This window comes from Rhinopithecus roxellana, chromosome 15 (genome assembly GCF_007565055.1).
Source record: "Rhinopithecus roxellana isolate Shanxi Qingling chromosome 15, ASM756505v1, whole genome shotgun sequence".
Lineage (NCBI taxonomy): Eukaryota > Metazoa > Chordata > Mammalia > Primates > Cercopithecidae > Rhinopithecus > Rhinopithecus roxellana.
The window spans coordinates 71668608-71695207 of NC_044563.1; the positions used below are offsets into that span (position 1 = coordinate 71668608).

The 26600-nt window shown below is 45.7% G+C and overlaps 1 protein-coding gene across 2 annotated transcripts in view; it reads left to right on the forward strand.

The window, feature by feature from the left end:
• Window positions 1-8153, forward strand: part of FEZ1 (fasciculation and elongation protein zeta 1) — a 52869-nt gene extending 44716 nt beyond the window's left edge. The window contains exons 8-10 of one of the 2 annotated variants that reach the window (XM_010352980.1): window positions 897-972; window positions 5060-5125; window positions 7794-8153. In XM_010352980.1, the coding sequence (XP_010351282.1) occupies window positions 897-972; window positions 5060-5125; window positions 7794-7810 (159 nt within the window). In that variant the 3' untranslated portion in view covers window positions 7811-8153. The remainder of the gene's footprint in view (window positions 1-896; window positions 973-5059; window positions 5126-7793) is intronic. The other variant, XM_010352981.1, reaches the window with a different exon arrangement.
• The last annotated feature ends 18447 nt before the right edge of the window (window positions 8154-26600 follow it).

Genomic DNA, 26600 nt, shown 5'->3' on the forward strand with positions numbered 1-26600 from the left:
ACACTGCCAGTGGCAGAGCCAAGACTAAAATGCGAGCTTCTGGCCGGGCACAGTGGCTCGCGCCTGTAATCCCAGCACTTTGGGAGGCCGAGGCAGGTGGATTACCTGAGGTCAGGAGTTTGAGACCAACCTGGCCAACATGGTAAAACTCTACTAAAAATACAAAAACTAGCCAGGCGTGGTGGCGGGCACCTGTAATTAATCTTCTGAGGCAGAAGAATACTTTAAACCTGGGAGGTAGAGGTTGCAGTGAGCCGAGATCACGCCACTGCACTCCAGCCTGGGTGACAGAGCGAGACTGTCTCAAAAAAAAAAAAAAAAAAAAAAAAATTGAGCTTCTTATCTTTGGTCTAGAGCTCTGGCACTCACCACCTCAGGCTTCCTTGAGGCTCCTTTGACAGCCCACTAGGCCCTGATGCTGGTTTTGTTGTAGGAGCACCTGACATCCAGCAGAGGGAGCAAATCTGACATCGGAGACCCTGGGCGGGGTTGAGGTTCTCTTGTATATCTTTTTTGACAAAAGAGAAAGAATTCCTTCTCAAATTGCTCTGCAAAGAATAAGAAAATACAATCCCCTTGGAGATATTCTCTGCTCTCAGTCTGAAGGAGAAAAAGCTCCCCAGGATTCCTAAATAACAGAGAAGTCTGTAGTGCAGGAAGAATCTAGAAGTTGGAATGGAGAGAAGTTTTCCTGGCTAAATGTAGGAAAGTCTTGCTTTTAAAGAGACATCCCCTAAAGATGGGGAAGAAGTTCTGAAACAGTGACGTGCCAGTGACCATGAATGTTTCAGAGAAGGTCAGACTTGCAGAGTGTGTGTCTTAGAGAAAGGCTAAGTTTCAACCCAGAGGAAGCATGTCTTCTGTCTCAAGCCCCCTGCGTGCCGTTTGTCTTGCAGTATCTGAACACAGTCATTCCTTACGAGAAGAAAGCCTCTCCTCCCTCAGTGGAAGACCTGCAGATGCTGACAAACAGTGAGTTCCTCTTGTTCTCAGCCCGGTCAGCGGCTCCTTTTTCTCCCTTCCTGCCTCTACGTTGTACCTCCGGTGCCGCAGCCCCGAGACTCCTCAAAGTAGGTTTAGATGGGCCAAAATACCCTCCAAATTACTGCGTCACATCCTCCTGCACAGTGTACAATTAAAACACTCTGCACTGATAACCAGAGCTGTCTTTTCTTTCCCCTGGTTCCCATAAGGGAAGAGACCGGGGGGAAGAAAAAGAGCTGTGAAAGAGGTTGGGGTGCTGGTGCAGGGGACTTTTTTGTTTTCCCCCGCAGTTCTCAAGGCTTGGCATCCTCTGTCTCCCTGTTTTCTCTCTCCCTGCAACTTGAGGTTGCCTGGTCGGCACTTGTGCCCCTTGAAGCAGGGCGCCCAGTCTGTGGGTCTGGCTGTAATTTTAATGAGAAGCGAGGTTTCTTGGATGGGGTAAGGCTGACTGGAAAAAATAGAGTCTAGCTTTCCTTCCAGGAAGTGACTGCCTCCTCTCCTCCACTTTGCTCTATTGTCAAATATTAATAACCATTCTGAGCTATGAGGGGAAACAGTGTGTAACAAAGAGGCCTTTTGTAGACAGTAACTGTTTATATACATCAGACAGTAGGACCCGCAAAGGGCTGGGGGGCACATGGTGTTAGCCATCAGTGTCAGCTTGGCCCTTTTAGGAAGAGAAAAGTCCTAGGCTGAGATGTGGTGAGAGGCCCAGAGGGTCACGAGGGAAATTCCATTTCCCTGGCAACTGTGCACTGCAGAGAGTGACAGCTAACGAGGCCCCGCCCACTGCAGCGTGTTCTGGAGGGACGGGGCCAGTGTGGGGCTACTGGATACCCCCGGGAAGGGAAGTTGAGCTTCTGTTCAGCTGAGGAGGATGGATATCTGCTGGGCCCTGCTGCTGAAGGTGACCAAACGTTTCTTTTTTTTTTTTTTTTTTTTTTTTATCGATTTGGAGGACCAAAGCAGGAGGTTCTGGCAAACAGAAATCCTGCCTCCATCAACAGACACTGTGTCCTTGAGAATCAGGAATTTAAAAATCAAAGTACAGTGGCTTGTCCTTAACTCACTGTAAGCTCCTTTATTTGCATAAATATGCGCTTTTTTTTTTTAAGGGAGAAAACAGAGATGAACTGACGTTTATAGGTGTTCGTGTTTTCACACAAGTTACATTTGGAAAGTAATTTGGACAAATTATGAAAGTTGATATATGTAAAGTATTCTATCATGGCTCAAAAAAATAAATAGCTATTAATTTATTGCAGGTACCCATTCAGGAATTCAGTGTGAAATCTTTTCATTTTAATTAAGAAACAGACTTTTTTCTATTTTGAGTGGTTTTGTTTACATTTTTTAAGTTCATTTAAAAAAATTATAGCTAGAGTGTATCCATCGTTTAGACTACTTTGGAAATATGGAAAAGCAAACAAAGAAAAATAAATAACTCATTGTCCACTCCACTGTGGTTACTATTTTGGTGCTTTTCAGCCATAATATTTTGTATCTTTTCTACATAGTAGAGATTATACTGACTATAAAATTTTGTGTCATGATTTTAGTCACATTAGTTAACACTTTGTTAATGTTCTTTTTATGGCTGTCTCTTCTATCTATGTTCCAACATTTTATTGCTTTTAGAAGCATCTTTTCTGAATACCAATTGCCATCTTTTCTGAATACCAATTCTCCCATAGGTTATGAAGCCTTTCTTTTGTGACAGATCGTCATATGAATTTGTGAACAATGCCTCTTCTCTCTTCTACTCTTTGAACTAAGTACATAGACCAAAGACCAGCTCCTGCGACTAGACAATCCTTGTAAATTTTAGATTTTGGAGATTAATTTAGATACGTATCGCCAAGTGCAATTATTGTATTTTTACGTGGTCTTTGTGGTGTGACATTTAGTCTGCTTATGCTCAGTTGCAAAGTATTCTTGACAAGTAAGTTGAAATGAAAGCATGTCTAAAAATGCAGAAAAAACTAAAACAGGCCAGGTATGGTGGCTCACGCCTGTAATCCCAGCACTTTGGGAGGCCGAGGCAGGTGGATCACCTGAGGTCAGGAGTTCGAGACCAGCCTGGCTAACACGGTGAAACCCCGTCTCTACTAAAAATACAAAAAATTAGCCAGATGTGGTGGCACACGCCTGTAACCCCAGCTACTCAGGAGGCTGAGGCAGGAGAATCGCTTGAAGCCAGGAGGCGGAGGTTGCAGTGAGCCGAGATCATGCCATTGCACCCCAGCCTGGATGACAAGAGTGAAACTCCATCTCAAAAAAAAAAAAAAAAAAAACAAACCCAGAAGAAACCAGGACCTCCTAGAATCCACTTACGCTGACATGAATACATGTCTAAAGATACAGAAGATATAAAACAGAAACAAACCAACCCCTCAATGGCCTCAGGTTGAGTCTCTTTTTCTGGACCTGGCCACTGACTCATACCATCATTGGACTTTCTTCCTCACTCACTCCTAATTCTTGGATTCAAGTTTCATTACCCTGTCTTGAAACTAGGCAAGGTAATCAATGGAGGACAAGGATATCGAAATGAAGTGGGAATCCCACTGTTGCAGCCTCCTCCTGACCCTAGCTATCAGTTCCAGCTGATCTTTAGTGTTTTCTCGGCTTACGAAAGTAATACATGCTCATTGAGAAAAGCCAGACCCTACAGAAACGCAGCATAGAAAAGATCACCCGCTATGGTCTTACACTCAGAGATAACCACTTAACAGTTTCACATATTATTATTCTAGATTTTTTCTATGAACATTAGAATTTAATTATAAAGTTAATACATGTTCTGTATCCTTCTTTCTTCACTGATAACTATGTCTTGTACATATAGCTCTCTCTTATTCTTCTTCTTCTTTTTTTTTTTTTTTTTTTTTTTTTAGACGGAGTCTCGCTCTGTCACCCAGGCTGGAGTGCAGTGGCCGGATCTCAGCTCACTGCAAGCTCCGCCTCCCGAGTTCACGCTATTCTCCTGCCTCAGCCTCCGGAGTAGCTGGGACTACAGGCGCCCACCACCTCGCCCGGCTAGTTTTTTTGTATTTTTTTTAGTAGAGACGGGGTTTCACCGTGTTAGCCAGGATGGTCTCGATCTCCTGACCTCGTGATCTGCCTGTCTCGGCCTCCCAAAGTGCTGGGATTACAGGCTTGAGCCACCGCGCCCGGCCTCTTATTCTTCTTTCCTTCTTCTTCTTCTTCTTCTTTTTTTTTTTAGAGATAAAGTCTTGCTATGTTGTCCAGGCTGGTCTTTTTCTTGTTTTTGTGACAGAGTCTCACTCTGTTGCCCAGGTTGGAGTGCAGTGGCATGATCACAGGTCACTTTGGGAGGCCAAGGTGGGAGGATTGCTTGAGCCCAGGAGTTCAAGACCAGCCTGAGCAACATGGCAAGACCTCATCTTTACTTAAAAAAAAAAAAATTAGCTGGGCATGGTGACACATGCCTGTAAGTCTCAGCTACTTGGGAGGCTGAGGTGGAAGGATTACTTGAGCCCAGGAGTTTGAGGCTGTAGTGAGCTGAGAACACGCCACTGCACTTCAGCGTGTGTGACAGGGCGAGATCCTGTCTCAAAAAGAAAAAAGAAAAGAAAGTCACCAATAGATCCACTACCTAGAGACAAACACTGTGATTCTTGCTGTGTTCTCCTCTATCACCATGTGCAGTTTTGTTACAGGAGTATATTGCACGATGCCTCTCAAGTAGTTTGGACCACAGGCATGTGCCACCACACCCAGCTATTTTTCTTCTTTTTAAATTAGAAATGAGGTTCTGCCATGTTGTCCGAGCTGGTCTTGAACTCCTGGGCTCAAGGTCTGGGTTACGACTGAACCTAAATCTGTCACCCAGGTAGCAAACATAGTACCGAATAGGTAATTTTTTAGCCCTTGCCCCTGAAATGCTGACCCTTGATAGAGGCTTCTAGACTTTTGCTCAATAGTCAATAAATGTCTGGTTCCTTTGAATCATTAGTCTCTCACTCTGGGCTGGTAGGTCATGTGGCCCCAGAAGTGAGCCTCATGACCAGGCTAAGATGGTATCTTAGCTCCTCTCTTTCTCCTTTCCTAGTTCTCTTTGCCATGAAGGAGGATAATGAGAAGGTGCCTACTTTGCTAACGGACTACATTTTAAAAGGTAAGAGCAAGCCGGGCGCGGTGGCTCAAGCCTGTAATCCCAGCACTTTGGGAGGCTGAGACGGGCGGATCATGAGGTCAGGAGATCCAGACCATCCTGGCTAACACGGTGAAACCCCGTCTCTACTAAAAAATACAAAAAACTAGCCGGGCGAGGTGGAGGGCGCCTGTAGTCCCAGCTACTCCGGAGGCTGAGGCAGAATGGTGTGAACCCAGGAGGCGGAGCTTGCAGTGAGCTGAGATCCGGCCACTGCACTCCAGCCTGGGCGACAGAGCGAGACTCCGTCTCAAAAAAAAAAAAAAAGGTAAGAGCAGCCCCAGGCCTCCTGGAGCAGAAGGGGTGGTTCTCTGGAGCTCCTGCTCCAGTTAGGGAACCTTTCCAGCTTGTCCACTCCAGACCAGACCAGGCAGGGGCCAGGGAAATCAGGGACAATTGTGAGGCTTTGTAGTAATAGGTTTTGCCTTTGGGTGTTGCCAGGAGGCCGCAGGAGGAGATTCCATCACCCCCGAGTCACCAGAGTGACTTTCCTTGGAGCAAGAAACCAACAAAGGACTTATTGTGAAAATTCTGCAGAGTTTGAGCTACTTAGTATTTAGTTGGGAAAAACAAACCCGATGATAATTTAATACTTTTCAAGCACTTGAAAGGAAGCTGGAGACATAATTGACTATATCCTTACATAACTTTTTAACCTTTTCTTATGGAAACTGGTTGTACATACAAGAGCAGAGTAGAGGGAATGGCATAATACACTCTCAGGTACTGATTAGCCAGCCTCAACAGTTATTAAGTCCCGACCAGGCTTATTTCATTTACGCCTCTACCCAACTTCTCCCCTCCCATGTTATTTTAAAGCAAATCTCTGTCATAGTTTTTCATTCATAACTATTTCAGTATGCATTTCTAAAACATAGGAACTCTTGAGGAAAACATAGCCCCAATATCATTTCACAACTAAAAAAAATTAAGAGTGTCGTTTTTTTTTTTTGAGACAGAGTCTTGCTGTGTTACCCAGGCTGGAGTGCAATGGCGAGATCTCAGCTCACTGCAACCTCCACCTCCTTGGTTCAAGCAGTTCTCCTGCCTCAGCCTCCTAAGTAGCTGGGATTACAGGTGCCCGCCACCATGCTCAGCTAATTTTTGTATTTTTAGTAGAGATGGGATTTCACCATGTTGGCCAGGCTGGTCTCAAACTCCTAACCTGAGGTGATCCACTCGCCTTGGCCTCCCAAAGTGGGATTACAGGCATGAGCCACTGTGCCCAGCCTAGAGTTTCTTAGTACTGACTATCCAATCAGCATTCACTGTTTTTCCCATAAAGTATTTTTCAGTTCATTTGTTTGAATCAGGGGCCAATAGAGATCAGTATGTTACAATTAGATAATAATATGTCTCTTACGTCTCTTTGATATATAGAGGTTCCGTTTCCTTTCTCTCTTCCATTTCTTGAAATGCGTTTGTTGGAGAAACTAGGTTGTTTGTGCCATAGATTTTCCTCATTGTGGATTTTTGCTAATTTCATCCTCATGGTATAGTTCAATATGTTCTCCTGTCTTCTTTATTGCCTGTGAACTGATAGAACTGGAAGCCTGATCAGATTCAGCTTCAGATTTTTTGATAAGCACTACATTATAAGTGGTTATAGGTTTCCAGACTTCCATGGGGTGACGTACATTGTCTGACTGTCTTTCCTTTTGTGATTTTAATAGCCATTGAGGATTGCTCACTGTCTAGATCCTTTATTTTATTGTTTTTTGTCCTGCATGCACACAAAACTACGTCCAGTTGCAGAGGGACCATATTTGTGGGACCTAGAGTTAAGAAACCCTGAACTATACTGTTTCTATAAGGATCAGAAGGACTAATCTTCCATTTCAGCAGGAGGAACTTAGAGTAAACATTAAAAATAACTTGTTCAGCCTGGGCAACATGGTGAAACCTCGTCTCAATTACAAAAAAAAAAATCAGCCAGGTGTGGTGGTGTGTGCCTGTAGTCCCAACTACTCAGGAGGCTGAGGTGAGAGGATCACTTGAACCCAGGAGTGAGAGACTGCAGTGGGGGCTGTGATCACACCACTGCACTCCAGCCTGGGTGACACAGCAAGACCCTGTCTCAAAAAAAAAAAAAAAAAAAAAAAACCACACATAAAAAGGATTTGTGACTCAAAGATTTTAAAAGAGCAGCATATTTCTCAAAGGAGGTTCTCAAAGGAAGATTATAGAAACAGGTTATATAAATTTGGTAGTCTGAGGACTAGACTTTACCCCTCATGACCCACTGAAATGTCAATGAATTTGTACAAGTAATTAATATTTACTAAGCACTTGCCACATGCCTCTCAACAACCCTGTGGGTTAGGCGCAGGTACATTCTATTGTATTGATGAAGAAACAAGCGTGGAAAGGTGAAGGTGAAGTTAATTTCCCTAAGGTAATGTAGTTAGTAATGGTCGGATCCAGGATTTGAACTCAGGCCCCGGAGACTACACGCTTAGTTATTACAGCCAGCAACCACCTGCCATTGTCTTTCCTTTATTCTAAGCTCTAAACGGGGCTGTTACCACTCAGGAGCTGGTGTGACTGCTCTCAGCTAGGGCTATCCTGGGCTCGGAGGGCCTGGCCTACAACTGTGTTCTGACTGCTCTCCGCTCCTCTCTTCTCGTTCCAGTGCTCTGCCCGACCTAACCTTGCCCTTTGGAGCAGCCTCGCTGCAGGAGGTCACTGAACAAGAGTCATTCCATCACAGGGACTGCATGACACCACGTAACCTCCGGCGTGTATTTAAACGTGTATAGCTTAACCCGGATTAAACATGAGCAAGCGCGCGGGGTCCTTTGCTGTTGGCTTCTAGTGCTAGTAACCATTGGATGCATGATGGGGCAGGGCCGGTGATGGTGCCTCCTCTTGCCGGTGTCGGGAGAGGGGAAGGCAGCCGCTTTCACTGCTCATTATGTAGTTTGGCTCCAGCCCTCAAAAACAGCTTATACTCTAAGACTAATTTTGAAATAAAACCTTCATTTAATTAATATTCTTCATGTGCTTTGGAGTGTGGTGTTCATTAGCCCTCTGTTCCGGACGCTAGAGACGGGCTGTATAGCATTCTTCACACGCCGGCCTGTGGCCCGTGGCAGCCAGTGCTGTGTTTAGGGACTGGGCGCATGCCCTGTTGTGGGTGGTGGTGGGATCATGGGACACAGTGGGGCTGCATATGGTATAGGCAGAAGGAGACCCTCCGCAACCTCCATTTTTGCTGCTCAGCCACAGTCCAGGGAGCTGCACCAGGGGCTGCAGAAAGGAGCGGGTCAGAGGGGGTGTGAGACCGGGGTGAGAGTGTGCAATTAGCAGATAGAAAGTGGGCCTCACGGAGGAGCCACACAGCTGCAGACCTGGTGGGATGGCCAGGCTGGCCCTGGAGACCCTCCCCAGGCCCTCCACGGGGACCTGGAGGCTCAGGGCCTGCGGGGAGTCAGCTCTGCTGAGCTTTCCCAATGTAGGGGACTGCAACTTGTTTCCTGCACTTGACAAGGCCACCACTCCCTGTTTGTCCCCAGCGACCCCTGGCAACAGTGTCCTTTGACTTTGCAGTGCCATCCCCAGCCCTTCCCACAGCCTCCCATGAACAGCAGCTCTGACTCCTCGCACTGTCTCTAGCATTGATGGCAGGCAGCTGCTAGCCTTGACCAACCAGCAGGTGAATGTCATCCTCGTATCCCGGATGCTGGCTCCATCTCACCACAATCTGAATTCTGTTGGCTTCCATCTTCTGGCTTGAAAGACATTGAGCCTGCCAATTCCCATACCCTCCTCTGAAAGCAAAAACCTGTACTGGGGCACTTGTAGCCTGCACTGGCTTCCTCACGCATTAGCACACATCATGGCACCCCCACATGTAAACAGGTACTATATGATCCTGATTTTGCAGAGGAGGAAACCAAGCAGCAGAGATGTTCAGTAGCTGGCCCAAGGCCATGTAGGAAGTGGGAGAGTCAGGCTGGCATTTGGGTTTCTTATCCAGTATGACTTCCATTGATTCCCAGGAGTTTAGTCTCTGCTTGAACTAAGCATGCCACAGAGAAAGCCATACTTTATCACATCAACAGCTCCACAGAAGGCCACGGAATCCATCTAGGGGACACAGAAGTCACTCCCAGTGCCCTGCCTCCCTACCTGGGCCTCTGCTTTTCTTTTCTTTCTTTCTTTTTTTTTTTTTTGAGATGGAGTTTCGCTCCTGTTGCTCAGGCTAGAGTGCGATCTCAGGTGGCGCAATCTCAGCTCGCCACAAACTCCACCTCCCAGGTTCAAGCGATTTTCCTGCCTCAGCCTCCCGAGTAGCTGGGATTACAGGCCTGCACCACCACACCTGGTTAATTTTGTATTTTTAGTAGAGATGGGGTTTCTACATGTTGGTCTGGCTGGTCTCGAACTCCCGACCTCAGGTGATCTGCCCTCCTCGGCTTCCCAAAGTGCTGGGATTACAGGCATGAGTCACTGCACCCAGGTAGGCCTCTGCTTTTCTAGAAGCAGAACACTAGCAATCTCAGCTTGGAGTGACGGGGCCTTATCCCACCAGGAAAACTGCTGCAATGCGTAAAGCTGTAATCCAGGCATCTGCCCAGAGCAGAGCTTCTGCATAGATAGAGCCCTGGCTGCCACAGTTGCATGGAAGTGACCACTAGCTCTGTGACAAAAGGGTGTGGATTCAGTTCTGCAGTTCACTGGTGCTAAGGCTGAACACGCCCAGGGTCACTAGTGGTGTGAGGTCATTAGCAAGTTTAGCAGTCTGCCGGTGATGGAGTTTTTCACCAGCCTCAGCAAAGGGGAAGCTGCGGATTCCCGAGAGCTTTTCTTCCTGCCTTGATTTGTCAGATCTGGGTCAGCCACTCCTTTCCCCCAATTTATCCTGCCAGCAGGTGTCTGAAGCGGCTGTGACAAGCTAATCAAAGCTGCTGGCAGTTAAAAATAAATCTCGAGTGTCAGGGATACGCTCAGGCTAGGAGGAGGTGAGCAGGGCGGGCGGAGAACAGTGGCTCCTCTTTTCTCTCGTTTGCCCTATCTGGAGTTTAAGGGGAATGTGAAATCAATTCCTCATGGTTTTGCATTGCCCTTCCCTGTGTTCTTCCTACTCAAAGTGTGCTTTCCAGGCCAGCAGCACTGACCACACTTACAAGCTTGTTAGAAATGCAAAATCTCAGGCCCCACCCCAGGCCTACTGAGTCAGAATTTGCATTTTAACAAGGTCTCCCTTTAAAAGCGAGGCAGCTCTTCCCCTAAAAGGAGCCTGGGGTTTGTGCCTTGAGATCAAATGCAGCTCTACGACATATTAAGCCAAATCTCCCTGCAACTAGTATTGCCATCAAGGACTGGAGAAGCTCTGCCCTGGGTTTTCGGAGTTGCTGAATCCTTGACTCCTCAATGCTGAACCTAGGGAATTTGTGGAGCGTGTGATGATCAGGTGAACCCAATTGTCTTCCCTCAGCTTTTCCCTCTTCTGGTCTTTCTGGATTGTGGAAACCTCAGGGAAGAGTCCCAAGAATGAACTGATTTTCGGGCCCCAGTCAGTCTTGATTGCAAAACTCAAGTCCCGTCTAGGACGTCCGCACTCAGCAAAGTGTATTGGAGAGCCAAGGTCTTCAGGGAGCCCTCCCAGGTAGGTCAGAGGTCTGTCTGGCAAATACAGCCTATAAATGAGGTATGTTCCCATCAATTAAAGGATTTTGCTAGGCCTAGTTTGGTCAAGTTCTGGTAAGAAAACTCTACCATAGGGCTGGGCACGGTGGCTAATGCCTGCAATTCCAGCACTTTGGGAGGCCGAGGTGGGCAGATAACCTGAGGTCAGGAGTTTGAGACCAGCCTGGCCAACATGGTGAAACCCCCTCTCTACTAAAAATACAAAAATTAGCCGGCTGTGGTGGTGCACACCTGTAGTCCCAGCTACTTGGGAGGCTAAGGCAGGCGAATCGCTTGAACCCAGGAGGCGGAGGTTGCAGTGAGCTGAAATTGTGCCACTGCACTCCAGCCTGGGTGACAGAGCAAGACTCTGTCTCAAAAAAAAAAAAAAAAAAAAAAAAAAGGCCGGGCACAGTAGCTCACGCCTGTAATCACAGCACGTTGGGAGGCTGAGGCGGGTGGATCACGAGGTCAGGAGATGGAGACCATCCTGGCTAACACGGTGAAACCCCGTCTCTACTAAAATACAAAAAATTAGCCGGGCGTGGTGGTGGTCACCTGTAGTCCTAGCTGCTCGGGAGGCTGAGGCAGGAGAATGGCATAAACCTGGGAGGTGGAGGTTGCAGTGAGCCAAGATTGCGCCACTGCACTCCAGCCTGGCGACAGAGCGAGACTCCATCTCAAACAAAAACAAAAAAGAAAACTCCACCGTGGTGCCAGAGGCCAGCCTTTATTTACGTGTAATTGAAACAAACGATCATGCAGGAAAAACTATTTTTCAAATGGAATATTCCAACAGTCCCTATCCTTTCATCTCTACTTCAGGAGACCAATGTGATCCTTCAGAAAGAAAACCCAAAGGGAGCATTTTGTGACCCTAAGTCTGTGGGACAAATTGGAATTTTAAAGTTAAATAAACCCTTTTCATACTCGCTGGACTAATGTCTGGAGAATGACTATCTTCCACTGGTGGTCAGTGAACAAGGGATGGAGACCGTTAATGAGAAGACCTGGTCCTCCAGGTGTCTTACGGTTAATTATAACCCAAATCTTAATGGACTTCACCAAGTCCATGCCCAAGCCTCTTTTGAGCACCCACTATGTCCCAGGCACTCCCACCACAGCCCGGTCACTGAGAGGTTTAGGGGTCTCACCAGAGGTCAAAGGCAAAAAGCACCCCAGGACGCCCAGCTTTCTTTGCAGCAGAAGCAAGAAATGGGGAGTGGCAGCCTCGTTTTCAGGGAAGCCAGGAGAGGTGACTATCATCACCCAGTCAGCCTGCATAATTAGTATGCGTGGAGAGGAGAGTAATTAAATGCTACTCTTGGAGAAGAGATACTTGCATTCTTGATGGCACCTGATTATTTATTTCCTTGAGAGGTTGAGAGAATGGTTGTTAGGGTTTCTGTCTGAGCCTGAGGTTTGCTCTCTTCCCTTCATCAGGGAAGGGAAGCTGAGGCCACTCTGCTTGCTGGGAAGGTGCTTTGGCTTCTTACTAAAGCCTTTCTTCTAAAAGAACAATGAGCCACCTTAGCCCACAGCCCAGCAGCTCTGCACCCCGCCCAAGCCCTCATGCATATTCATCTTGCTTCAAAGAGCACAGCATGGAATATGCAAATTAACCAGGCAGGAGCTGGTTGGCATTTTGATAATAGCTTTGTCTGAAAAACCCCAGAGACAAATGCACATGTAGTTTCTCTCTTTCTCCCTTTTTCTTTTCTCTACCCCCGTATCCTGCTTCTCACTCTCTTCCACTCCCAGCCTCCCAGAGAACAGGAAAATGAATCAGAGAACCAAAGAAGCAAGTTATAGAGGAGGTCGGTGTCTCTATTCCAGTCCAGGGCATTTCCACTTCTGCCTCTCCTCTCTCCTCCTCAACAGGGTGGTTTTGTCTTTTCCTGCCAAAGTGTTGCCTGATCTGACAACACCCCAAGGTTTCTGGCTTGTCCTGTGCTCTCCGTTGACTCCCCTGACTCTTGCCTGGGGACCCATTCTACGCCTGTCTCTCAGGAATTAACTTCCTTCCCTTTGTCTTTCTTCTTCCATCTTCCAACCTGTTTTGCCCTTACTCTCAGCAGTCAAGACTAAGAACCTGGCCTTGCCTTCCAAACAAGAAGGAAAGGAATCAGCTGCTCAGGTCAGGAGAGAAGGTTTGGATATCAGTTGTCATCACCAACAGGTCACTGGGACTCAACATTTCCTGACACACACCAATCTCGAAAACACATCTGCACAACCATCGCCAACAGTGCCGATGGCCGTGCTACTGACCCCTCCTTTATCCTGGCAGCAGCGTCTCCTCCATGACTTGCTTCTTGACCCCCTCCCATAGCAGAGCTACTTGAATAGTATGAAGAGCAATTTCTTAAGTTCAGATGACAAGAGTCCTGCTCCTTCTCCCCGAAATGCAGATGGTCAAGTCAGGAGCTGGTGGGTGACAGAGTAGGCGCTCTGCTGTGGGAGAAGCAGGCTGGGGTTTGAAGCCCACATCCTTGGATGCTGTTTCATCCGGGACCTTGGAGGAGAAAGGCATAGGCAGGTGCAGGGAGGCAAGCACCTCTTGGGATTTGAGGACAGAGGGAGCCTCTCTCCTTGACTCCAAAGGCCAGCCTGGGTCAGCCAACGATTGGGGAGGCAGCCTATCTCCTAAAAGGAGCATGGGCTTTGTGCCTTGAGTTCAAATCCAGCTCTAGATACATATTAAGCTAAATAATTTTTTAGAAAAGTATTTAATTTCTCTGAGCCTTGGTTTTCTCATTTAAAAAATGGGAATACTAATATTAATAATGCTAGCAATTCTCCCACAGTTGTTTTAAATAATCTTGAGTGTCTGGCATATATGGTAAGTGCTCAATGCAGTGTGACTTTTATTTTTTCCTCATAAACTTCAAAAACCGTAGAGCAAGGGCTGGTTCTGTTGCCTCTTTAGCCTTGGGGATGTGACCATTTTTTCAATCCAACAGGCACAAAAGACCTGAAAACAAAATCGAAACAAGACAGGTGCAGCCTGTTCCCCTAAAACAGTTTTTGTTTTTTTTTTTTTTTTTTTTTTTTGAGATGGAGTTTTGGAGTTTTGCTCGTCACCCAGGCTGGAGCGCACTGGCGTGATCTCGGCTCACTGCAACCTCCACCTCCTGGGTTCAAGAGATTCTCCTACCTCAGCCTCTTGAGTAAGTGGGATCACAGCTGCTCGCCATCCCTCCCTGCTAATTTTAAAAATACTTTTAGTAGAGAGATGGGGTTTCGTTATGTTGGCCAGGCTGGTTTCAAACTCCTGACCTCAAGTGATCCGCCAGTCTCGGCCTCCCAAAGTGCTGGGATTACAGGCATGAGTCACCATGCCTGGCCTAAAACTGGCTTTATACCTACCCTTTATCCTCATTAAATCCTGCTTAGTGGTAGCCCAGGGAGCCCTGGTACTTGCGGATTCTGGAACTAGCAGCCTCCAAGTACATCTGGACAAGAAGACAAAGTGAAGAGGCAAGAGTGGGAGTGTATTCTGGTTCCTCAGCAGGTTCATTCAAGGGAAGGGGTGGAGGAGGGATAGTGAAAAGTCACATTTATTTTTGAGCTTAGAGAACAGACTCTGTTTCCACTGGCAAAGAGATGGGTGGGTTCACAGAAGAAAAACACACAGACCACCGCAGACATGCTCAGGGAAGCCTCCTGTGCTTTATGGATAGGCGAGACAGGTGGGAACATGAGGATTAGTTGAAGAGGTTGGAGAAAGGCCCTGTAGATCTCCTAAACTGCTGCTCCCACAAATTACATAAGCCCCGAAGACCATAAGTATGCAGTCTGGAGGGTTCCTACATATTCCCTCTGTCTGCAGAAGGCAGAACTCAGATCACTGGGTGGAAGTTGCAGGGATCAGTTGACTCTGTGTAGCAATTTGGCCTTCTTTGCCCTGGGAGGCAGTGGGCAGTGCAAGGTAAAGAGAAATGACCCTTTTTTTTTTTTTTTTTTTTTTGAGACAGGGTTTTGCTCTGTCATCTAGGCTGTAGTGCAATGGCATGATCATGGCTCACTGCAGCCTCAACCTCCCGGGCTCAAGCAGTCCTCTCACCTCAGCCTCCTGGGTAGCTGGGACTACAGGCACAGGCAACCATGCCTGGCTATATATATTTTTATTTTTATTTTTGCAGAGATGGTGGGCGGTCTCACTATGTTGCCTAGGCTGGTCTCAAACTCCTGGGCTCAAGCAGTCCTCCTGCCTCGGCTTCCCAAAGTGCTGGGATTACAGGTGTGACCCGCTGTGCCTGGCCAAGAGATGACAATTTAGTGTTCCGTGGATTCCTATATGGCGTGGGTGAGTTGGGTTTTCTGACCCACAGTACCCTTTTCAGGGTTGAGAAATGATTTTTTGATTTTTAACTATAGGCTTGGATTCTTGTTAAGATGCAAATTCAGCTGAGACAAGCAGTGCTGAAAGCATCAGGTGTTTTCCGCTCAGGGCGACTCACTGTTGGTCCTTTCGTGGAATCAGGTTGAGAATCTCTGGGGTGCTATTAAAAATGCACCTACCTGTGCCCCACCCTGTGAGTTTCTGATTCAGGAGATGGAGAATAGAACTTGGGCACCTGCAACTAAAGCTTGCTCAGCAATTCTAAAGTGCACTCCAGTTGAGAATCCCTGGGTTAGGGGTTGGAGGAGAGATGAAGACACCATTGGATTTGGAGGTGGGGAAGATTCCATCGTAACAGAGCAGTTATTTAATATTTCACCTCCTTCCAAAATGTGTCCCCACATGATTCAGTGTTATCCAGTTGAAAAGGAAGCCAGACGTGTGAAGCTGTCTGGCTGCTGGAAGCTGGCCAGTGATGTCAATGTCAGCTTTTCCAGCAGGGTGGGTGACTTCCAAGGAGAGCAGCTGCATTCCCAGGAGAAGCTGAGAAGCTGCTAAGCTGTTATCCACACAGGACTAGAGCTTCATGTACTATCAACTGAAGGGGCTCCCAGTGCCGTCTCCTCTAATCCCCTCAATATGCAAGTGAGGGAAGTTGCTTCCGATGGTCCCTGTGTGTAAGGGAAAGTTACAGGCCGAATCTCAACTACATCCAGGGAAGCCCAGTGTTCTTTCCTGTGCAAAGGGGTCAGGGGAGGTCCACAGATGGGCAGAGCTGGCCTTAAATGAATTTGGTAGAATAAAAATTTTGCAACACATCAGTGGAAACAGCTAGAATTTCTAGAACCTAGAAATGCACAGGAATAACAGGTGGATGTGAGGTATACACACCTGTAGTAGATTCTCTGAATAATAAGATGAAAAAAATGTGAAAATGAAAAGGTATAATGAGATACACATAACTGAAGGGAATTGTCTTAAATGGCTGATTGTAATGAGATGTACATAAATTGTAAGGCTTGTAATGAAATGAAGAAAAATCATATTCTTGCCTGATAATACTGAGTGTAATGTCTATACCAGAAATAAGTTGTCTCAGTGCGTTGAGTGTAATGAGATGCACATAATTTTAAAGAGCGTAATGAGATGAAAAATAAATCAAACACTTGTCTTAAAATGAAAGATGTGCTAAGATGCACACACCTGAAGGGCATTGTCCTAAATGGGTTCGATTTAATGAGATGCATTTAATTTGCAAAGGGGCTAAATGAGATTGGCCCAGAGAGAGGCTGAGAAATAGAAAGTATAAGATACACTAGAAAGTGGTACAACAAAACCTGCCTCCTCTGTGGGATGGAAATAAGGTGCCAAAGTGGAAATGCAGCGTGTGAGGTGACGGCCATTCTGTCAGTCCTTGGTGCTCGGTCCCTTGGTCTGTGATGCTCTGCAAAGTTCATCATCCTTTGTCCCTCGTAGGATCCCAGGCACATAGTGGGCACCTGGGAATTAGTATTGAATGAATCACCGGCTTGAGGGTGGTAGCCTATCTGGCTAAAGGAAGTTAAAGGAGCAGCTATAAAGCAAGGAGCTTGAAACGACAATTGAAAATTATTTTCTTTTTTAAAAAAATTTTATTTTTGAGACAGAGTCTCACTCTGTTGCCCAGACTGGAGTGCAGTGGTGCGATCTCGGCTCACTGCAACCTCCGCCTCCCAGGTTCAACGATTCTCATGCCCCAGCCTCCCGAGTAGCTGGGCCTACAGGTGCGTGCCACCACATCTGAGTAATTTTTGTATTTTTAGTAGAGACAGGGTTTCACCGTGTTGGCCAGGCTGGTCTCAAACTCCTGACCTCAAGTGATCTGCCTGCTTCAGCCTCCCAAAGTGCTGGCCTGAGCCACCATGCCCGGCCAACAATTGAAAACTATTTTCTAAGAGCAATGTTCCTCCACGTCTTTGAGCGTCTTGCCTAGCTATCTGAGGCAAACACCGGTTGTGGAACCTATGTTGTATCTATAACAAGCAACCCTGATGATGTTTATGCCCTGAGCCTCACTGTTGCCTGGGGAGGCAAGGTAGGCAGAAAATGTGTGAGTGAAGATATCTGGATACAAGACACAGGTATACTTTGCAGTGAAATGTGGAGTATCTTTATGCCCACAAACAAATACATTCTCTCCAATATTTTGTACCAAAGGCAGGGCTCTCCCTCTTGGAGTATGTTGTTTTCTTACTCTTTTTTTTTTGAGATGGGGTCTCGTCTCGTCACCCAGGCCGGAGTGCAACAGTGCGATCTTGGCTCACTGCAACTTCCGCCTCCCAGGTTCAAGCGATTCTCCTGCCTCAGCTTCCCAAGTAGCTGGGATTACAGGCATGTGCCTCCACGCCCAGCTAATTTTTGTATTTTTAGTAGAGATGGGGTTTCATCATGTTGGCCAGACTGGTCTTGAACTCCTGACCTCATGATCTACCTGCCTGAGCCTCCCTAAGTGCTGGGATTACAGGCGTGAGCCACTGCGTCCAGCCCTTCTTACTCTTTTTATTTATTTATTTATTTATTTATTTAAATTTATTTTTATTATACTTCAAGTTCTAGGGTACATGTGCATAACGTGCAGGTTTGTTACATATGTATACTTGTGCCATGTTGGTGTGCTGCACCCATCAACTCGTCAGCACCCATCAATTCATCATTTATATCATGTATAACTCCCCAATGCAATCCCTCCCCCCCCATGATAGGCCCCAGTGTGTGATGTTCCCCTTCCCGAGTCCAAGTGATCTCATTGTTCAGTTCCCACCTATGAGTGAGAACATGCGGTGTTTGGTTTTCTCTTCTTGTGATAGTTTGCTAAGAATGATGGTTTCCAGCTGCATCCATGTCCCTACAAAGGATGCAAACTCATCCTTTTTTATGGCTGCATAGTATTCCATGGTGTATATGTGCCACATTTTCTTAATCCAGTCTGTCACAGATGGACATTTGGGTTGATTCCAAGTCTTTGCTATTGTGAATAGTGCCGCAATAAACATACGTGTGCATGTGTCTTTGTAGTAGAATAATTTATAATCCTTTGGGTATATACCCAGTAGTGGGATGGCTGGGTCATATGGTACATCTAGTTCTAGATCCTTGAGGAATTGCCATACTGTTTTCCATAATGGTTGAACTAGTTTACAATCCCACCAACAGTGTAAAAGTGTTCCTATTTCTCCACATCCTCTCCAACACCTGTTGTTTCCTGACTTTTTAATGATTGCCATTCTAACTGGTGTGAGATGGTATCTCATTGTGGTTTTGATTTGCATTTCTCTGATGGCGAGTGATGATGAGCATTTTTTCATGTGTCTGTTGGCTGTATGAATGTCTTCTTTTGAGAAATGTCTGTTCATATCCTTTGCCCACTTTTTGATGGGGTTGTTTGTTTTTTTCTTGTATATTTGTTTGAGTTCTTTGTAGATTCTGGATATTAGCCCTTTGTCAGATGAGTAGATTGCAAAAATTTTCTCCCATTCTGTAGGTTGCCTGTTCACTCTGATGGTAGTTTCTTTTGCTGTGCAGAAGCTCTTTAGTTTAATTAGATCCCATTTGTCAATTTTGGCTTTTGCTGCCGTTGCTTTTGGTGTTTTAGACATGAAGTCCTTGCCCATGCCTATGTCCTGAATGGTACTACCTAGATTTTCTTCTAGGGTTTTTATGGTATTAGGTCTAACATTTAAGTCTCTAATCCATCTTGAATTAATCTTCGTATAAGGGGTAAGAAAAGGATCCAGTTTCAGCTTTCTACTTATGGCTAGCCAATTTTCCCCGCACCATTTATTAAATAGGGAATCCTTTCCCCATTTCTTGTTTCTCTCAGGTTTGTCAAAGATCAGATGGCTGTAGATGTGTGGTATTATTTCTGAGGACTCTGTTCTGTTCCATTGGTCTATATCTCTGTTTTGGTACCAGTACCATGCTGTTTTGGTTACTGTAGCCTTGTAGTATAGTTTGAAGTCAGGTAGCGTGACGCCTCCAGCTTTGTCCTTTTGACTTAGGATTGTCTTGGCAATGCGGGCTCTTTTTTGGTTCCATATGAACTTTAAAGCAGTTTTTTCCAATTCTGTAAAGAAACTCATTGGTAGCTTGATGGGGATGGCATTGAATCTATAAATAACCTTGGGCAGTATGGCCATTTTCACGATATTGATTCTTCCTATCCATGTGCATGGTATGTTCTTCCATTTGTTAGTGTCCTCTTTTATTTCACTGAGCAGTGGTTTGTAGTTCTCCTTGAAGAGGTCCTTGACATCCCTTGTAAGTTGGATTCCTAGGTATTTTATTCTCTTTGAAGCAATTGTAAATGGAAGTTCATTCCTGATTTGGCTCTCTGTTTGTCTGTTACTGGTGTATAAGAATGCTTGTGATTTTTGCACATTAATTTTGTATCCTGAGACTTTGCTGAAGTTGCTTATCAGCTTGCGATTTTGGGCTGAGACAATGGGGTTTTCTAAATATACAATCATGTCATCTGCAAACAGGGACAATTTGACTTCTTCTTTTCCTAACTGAATACCCTTGATTTCTTTCTCTTGCCTGATTGCCCTGGCCAGAACTTCCAACACTATGTTGAATAGGAGTGGTGAGAGAGGGCATCCCTGTCTTGTGCCAGTTTTCAAAGGGAATTTTTCCAGTTTTTGCCCATTCAGTATGATATTAGCTGTGGGTTTGTCATAAATAGCTCTTATTATTTTGAGGTACGTTCCATCAATACCGAATTTATTGAGCGTTTTTAGCATGAAGGGCTGTTGAATTTTGTCAAAAGCCTTTTCTGCATCTATTGAGATAATCATGTGGTTCTTGTCTTTGGTTCTGTTTATATGCTGGATTACGTTTATTGATTTGCAAATGTTGAACCAGCCTTGCATCCCAGGGATGAAGCCCACTTGATCATGGTGGATAAGCTTTTTGATGTGCTGCTGAATCTGGTTTGCCAGTATTTTACTGAGGATTTTTGCATCGATGTTCATCAGGGATATTGGTCTAAAATTCTCTTTTTTTGTTGTGTCTCTGCCAGGCTTTGGTATCAGGATGATGTTGGCCTCATAAAATGAGTTAGGGAGGATTCCCTCTTTTTCTGTTGATTGGAATAGTTTCAGAAGGAATGGTACCAGCTCCTCCTTGTACCTCTGGTAGAATTCAGCTGTGAATCCATCTGGTCCTGGACTTTTTTTGGTGGGTAGGCTATTGATTGTTGCCTCAATTTCAGAGCCTGCTATTGGTCTATTCAGGGATTCAACTTCTTCCTGGTTTAGTCTTGGAAGAGTGTAAGTGTCCAGGAAATTATCCATTTCTTCTAGATTTTCTAGTTGATTTGCATAGAGGTGTTTATAGTATTCTCTGATGGTAGTTTGTGTTTCTGTGGGGTCGGTGGTGATATCCCCTTTATCATTTTTTATTGCGTCTATTTGATTCCTCTCTCTTTTCTTCTTTATTAGTCTTGCTAGCGGTCTGTCAATTTTGTTGATCTTTTCAAAAAACCAACTCCTGGATTCATTGATTTTTTGGAGGCTTTTTTGTGTCTCTATCTCCTTCAGTTCTGCTCTGATCTTAGTCATTTCTTGCCTTCTGCTAGCTTTTGAATGTGTTTGCTCTTGCCTCTCTAGTTCTTTTAATTGTGATGTTAGAGTGTCAATTTTAGATCTTTCCTGCTTTCTCTTGTGGGCATTTAGTGCTATAAATTTCCCTCTACACACTGCTTTAAATGTGTCCCAGAGATTCTGGTATGTTGTATCGTTGTTCTCATTGATTTCAAAGAACATCTTTATTTCTGCTTTCATTTCGTTATGTACCCAGTAGTCATTCAGGAGCAGGTTGTTCAGTTTCCATGTAGTTGAGTGGTTTTGATTGAGTTTCTTAGTCCTGAGTTCTAGTTTGATTGCACTGTGGTCTGAGAGACAGTTTGTTATAATTTCTGTTCTTTTACATTTGCTGAGGAGTGCTTTACTTCCAATTATGTGGTCAATTTTGGAATAAGTGCGATGTGGTGCTGAGAAGAATGTATATTCTGTTGATTTGGGGTGGAGAGTTCTATAGATGTCTATTAGGTCCGCTTGGTGCAGAGATGAGTTCAATTCCTGGATATCCTTGTTAACTTTCTGTCTCGTTGATCTGTCTAATGTTGACAGTGGAGTGTTGAAGTCTCCCATTATTATTGTATGGGAGTCTAAGTCTCTTTGTAAGTCTCTAAGGACTTGCCTTATGAATCTGGGTGCTCCTGTATTGGGTGCATATATATTTAGGAGAGTTAGCTCTTCCTGTTGAATTGATCCCTTTACCATTATGTAATGGCCTTCTTTGTCTCTTTTGATCTTTGATGGTTTAAAGTCTGTTTTATCAGAGACTAGGATTGCAACCCCTGCTTTTTTTTGTTCTCCATTTGCTTGGTAGCTCTTCCTCCATCCCTTTATTTTGAGCCTATGTATGTCTCTGCATGTGAGATGGGTCTCCTGAATACAGCAGACTGATGGTTCTTGACTCTTTATCCAGTTTGCCAGTCTGTGTCTTTTAATTGGAGCATTTAGTCCATTAACATTTAAGGTTAATATTGTTATGTGTGAACTTGATCCTGCCATTATGATATTAACTGGTTATTTTGCTCGTTAGTTGATGCAGTTTCTTCCTAGCCTTGATGGTCTTTGCATTTTGGCATGTTTTTGCAATGGCTGGTACTGGTTGTTCCTTTCCATGTTTAGGGCTTCCTTCAGGGTCTCTTGTAAGGCAGGCCTGGTGGTGACAAAATCTCTAAGCATTTGCTTGTCTGTAAAGGATTTTATTTCTCCTTCACTGATGAAACTTAGTTTGGCTGGATATGAAATTCTGGGTTTAAAATTCTTTTCTTCAAGAACGTTGAATATTGGCCCCCACTCTCTTCTGGCTTGGAGAGTTTCTGCCGAGAGGTCTGCTGTTAGTCTGATGGGCTTCCCTTTGTGGGTAACCCGACCTTTCTCTCTGGCTGCCCTTAAGACTTTTTCCTTCATTTCAACTTTGGTGAATCTGGCAATTATGTGTCTTGGAGTTGCTCTTCTGGAGGAGTATCTTTGTGGCGTTCTCTGTATTTCCTGAATTTGAATGTTGGCCTGCCCTACTAGGTTGGGGAAGTTCTCCTGGATGATATCCTGCAGAGTGTTTTCCAAGTTGGTTCCATTTTCCCCCTCACTTTCAGGCACCCCAATCAGACGTAGATTTGGTCTTTTTACATAATCCCATACTTCTTGCAGGCTTTGTTCATTTCTTTTTCTTCTTTTTTCTTTTGGTTTCTCTTCTTGCTTCATTTCATTCATTTGATCCTCAATCGCTGATACTCTTTCTTCCAGTTGATCCGAGTTGGTTACTGAAGCTTGTGCATTTGTCACGTATTTCTCGTGTCATGGTTTTCATCTCTGTCATTTCGTTTATGACCTCTGCATTAATTAGTCCAGCTGTCAATTCTTCCACTCTTTTTTCAAGATTTTTAGTTTCTTTGCGCTGGGTACGTAATTCCTCCTTTAGCTCTGAGAAGTTTGATGGACTGAAGCCTTCTTCTCTCATTTCGTCAAAGTCATTCTCTGACCAGCTTTGATCCGTTGCTGGCGATGGGCTGCGCTCCTTTGCAGGGAGAGATGCGCTCTTATTTTTTGAATTTCCAGCTTTTCTACCCTGCTTTTTCCCCATCTTTGTGGTTTTATCTGTCTCTGGTCTTTGATGATGGTGATGTACTGATGGGGTTTTGGTATAGGTGTCCTTCCTGTTTGATAGTTTTCCTTCTGACAGTCAGGACCCTCAGCTATAGGTCTGTTGGAGATTGCTTGAGGTCCACTCCAGACCCTGTTTGCCTGGGTATCAGCAGCAGAGGTTGCAGAAGATAGAATATTGCTGAACAGCGAGTGTACCTGTCTGATTCTTACTTTGGAAGCTTCCTCTCAGGGGTGTACTCCCCCCCTGTGAGGTGTGGGGTGTCAGACTGCCCCTAGTGGGGGATGTCTCCCAGTTAGGCTACTCAGGGGTCAGGGACCCACTTGAGCAGGCAGTCTGTCCATTCTCAGATCTCAACCTCCATGTTGGGAGATCCACTGCTCTCTTCAAAGCTGTCAGACAGAGTCGTTCGTGTCTGCACAGGCCTCTGCTGCTTCCCCTGTTGTTTTTTAGCTGTGCCCTGTCCCCAGAGGTGGAGTCTACAGAGACAGGCAGGTTTCCTTGAGCTGCTGTGAGCTCCACCCAGTTCGAGCTTCCCAGTGGCTTTGTTTACCTACTTAAGCCTCAGCAATGGCAGGCGCCCCTCCCCCAGCCTCGCTGCTGCCTTGCGGTTAGATCGCCGCAGACTGCTGTGTTAGCAATGAGGGAGGCTCCGTGGGTGTGGGACCCTCCCAGCCAGGTGTGGGATATATTCTCCTGGTGTGCCCGTTTGCTTAAAGCGCAGTATTGGGGTGGGAGTTACCCAATTTTCCAGGTGTTGTGTGTCTCAGTTCCCCTGGCTAGGAAAAGGGATTCCCTTCCCCCTTGCGCTTCCCAGGTGAGGCGATGCCTCACCCTACTTCAGCTCTCGCTGGTCCGGCTGCAGCAGCTGACCAACACTGATTGTCTGGCACTCCCCAGTGAGATGACCCCAGTACCTCAGTTGAAAATGCAGAAATCACCGGTCTTCTGTGTCACTCGCGCTGGGAGTTGGAGACTGGAGCTGTTCCTATTCGGCCATCTTCCTCCGCCCCCTTCTTACTCTTTATGGAGTAATTAGTAGAGATGAATATTTCCCTTCTTAAAAATAACCACTTAGATATTGCAGGGAGAGGGGGTAAAAACAAAAAGGGCATGGGTGAAGCATAACTAAGCCAGCAGTCACCCAAATAGTGACAGTCAATAGTAAATGGGCAATGAACCCTCAGCCTCAGTGTTGGGGAGATCACAGGGGCTGCAAATGTCCTAATGACACGGAGAGCGTGCCTTAGGGGGCAGCAGTTAATTCAACTACACTCAGTCATGGCCGAGTGGGAATACATAGGTCCCAAGTTGCCTGATTGTCTGATTTTTCAGGAGAAGCCAGGAATCTGATTTTCTAATGTTTAACTTTCTAACTTTTAAATGTTGGCACATAATTTTTAAAAAAACAATATATGGCTCAAAACAGGTCTGAAAATGGAATTTAAACTGAATCTTGCAGTGGAGCTGAAAGCTTCCTGCTTTGTAGCTCTGAGTGATGAAGTTTGAGATCTCTGTGCTAAGGTGAGATCATAGTTATAGTCATTACAGGGATGCTACCAGCACTCTTTCAGTCTCAATTTTTTTTTTCTCATGTATATATATTTTAAAATAGTTGATATGGGGGCGGGGGTCTCGCTATGTTTCCCAGACTGGTCTTAAAATCCTGGGCTCAGTGATCCTTCCACTTCAGACAACCAAAGTGTTAGGATTACAGCTGTGAGCCACCGCACCTGGACCATCTCAGTCGTTTCTAGTAGGATGTAAACTTCCCGAAGTAAAGAACTCGGTCTTTGTTAGCTGCAGGTGTATCCCTGTAAAACAGTGCCTGGGACAGAGTCAGGGCTGGAGAAATGCATGCTGAGATAATCAACGACTCATCAGGAATGAATTGAGCAGGCTGCAGTGTGGCGGTCATTGCCCTCCTGGGGCCCCATGCAAGGCAGGAGAGGGGATCCTGGATTGAGGAAGTTGAGCTCTGGCCACCAACTCCCATGAGCAGGATCTCTGAACTTGAAAGGTCTTTCCTGATGGGTCGGGGGGGGTAGGGGGCAGAAGTCAGTCTGAGCAGTTGCCAGAGCCCTGATATCAGAGTTCTATTTTGGGGTAAAGGAAACCTTCCCCTACCTCTCACCCTATCATCCATCTCTTGTATTTCCACAGGGATTATGGCGTGTCTTTATGGGTTGGGTAGCATTTGGGTCATGCACAGAGAGAGGTTGTTGGCTCCTCAAAACACAACTATCTACATCTCAGGTGATTTCAGAAACCCCTTTCAGCCGGGAGTGGTGGCTCACGCCAGTAACCTTAGCACTGTGGGATGCTGAGGCACGCAGATCTCTTGAGCTCAGGAGTTGGAGACCAGTCTGGGCAACATGACAAAACCCCATCTCTGCAAAAACAAAACAAAAAAATTAGCTGGGCCTTGTGGTGCATGTCAGTAGTCCCAGCTACTCAGGAGGCCAAGGCAGGATAATCACTTGAGCCTGGGAGGTGGAGGTTGCATTGAGCTGAGATTGTGCCATAGTACTCTGGCCTGGGTGATGGGAGTGAAACCCTGTCTCAAAAATAAATAAATAAATAAAAATAAAATAATAATAATAATTTTAAAAGGCCAGGCACAGTGGCTCATGCCTGTAGTCCCAGCACTTTCGGAGGCCGAGGCAGGTGGATTACCTGAGGTCCGGAGTTCGAGACCAGACTGACCAACATGGAGAAATCCCGTCTCTACTAAAAAGACAAAATTAGCCGGGCGTGCTGGTTCATGCCAGAAATCCCAGCTACTCGGGAGGCTGAGGCAGGAGAATCGCTTGAACCTGGGAGGCAGAGGTTGTGGTGAGCCGAGATTGTGCCATTGCACTCCAGCCTGGGCAACAAAAGTGAAACTCTGTCTCAAAAAAAAAAAAAAAAAAAAACCAAAAACCCCACTTTCAGTTGGCAGCGTGGGTGAAAAGACGGCTGGCAGAACTTGACAGAAAAACTTAGGGGGGAGAGTGTAGGACAGGCTACTCTGCAATTTCTTTAGAATAGTGTTCCTTAAAGTGTGTTTTGTGGAATATTGGTATAACTTGAATAGATATTACTTGAAAAAAAGGGAGTTGGAGCAAATCTGGGAACCACTGAAACAAAGTTAAACAGGTTTCTTTCCTGCAGGACTTTTCAGAGCCTTTAGTATAATAATGTGCATGATGAAACTCTACTAACAAAATAGAATATGCAGTTAGGCTAATTTGGGCATGGATTTTTTTTTTTTTTTTTGGTAGCGTATCTTTCAACAGTGTGTTCCTTAGAAACCACTGTCTTAAAGCACTGTTGTCTTCCCGGCGCTGGAGGTGATGCTCCAATCATGCAGTTCTTCAGATGTTCTCCCTCTGCCCAGAGAGGCGGGGTTTCTGTTGAGTTTGCAGAACTCTCTCCAGGTGTGAGGATGGGGAGGGAGGTTGGGCTCCTGAGGGCAGTGATGCAGGGAACTCCACCAGAGCTGGTCGGAGCGCACTTTGCCTGTGCAACCAACCATTGACTTCCCTATCTTCCACCTGGCCATGGGGTGACCTGCCAGTACGTGCAAACTCTCCAGCATTCCTGAACGTGAACAGAACGTGAACAAGGCACTCCCCTCCTGCTTCTAAACAGATGCCCCAGACCTCTCAGCAAGGGTGACTGAGGAAGGTACCCTCTCGTCTGGAGATGACAAGAAGGCCTGCCTCTCACTTCTGTGGGGAGATCAGCTGCCCCTGAGTTTCTTCTTGC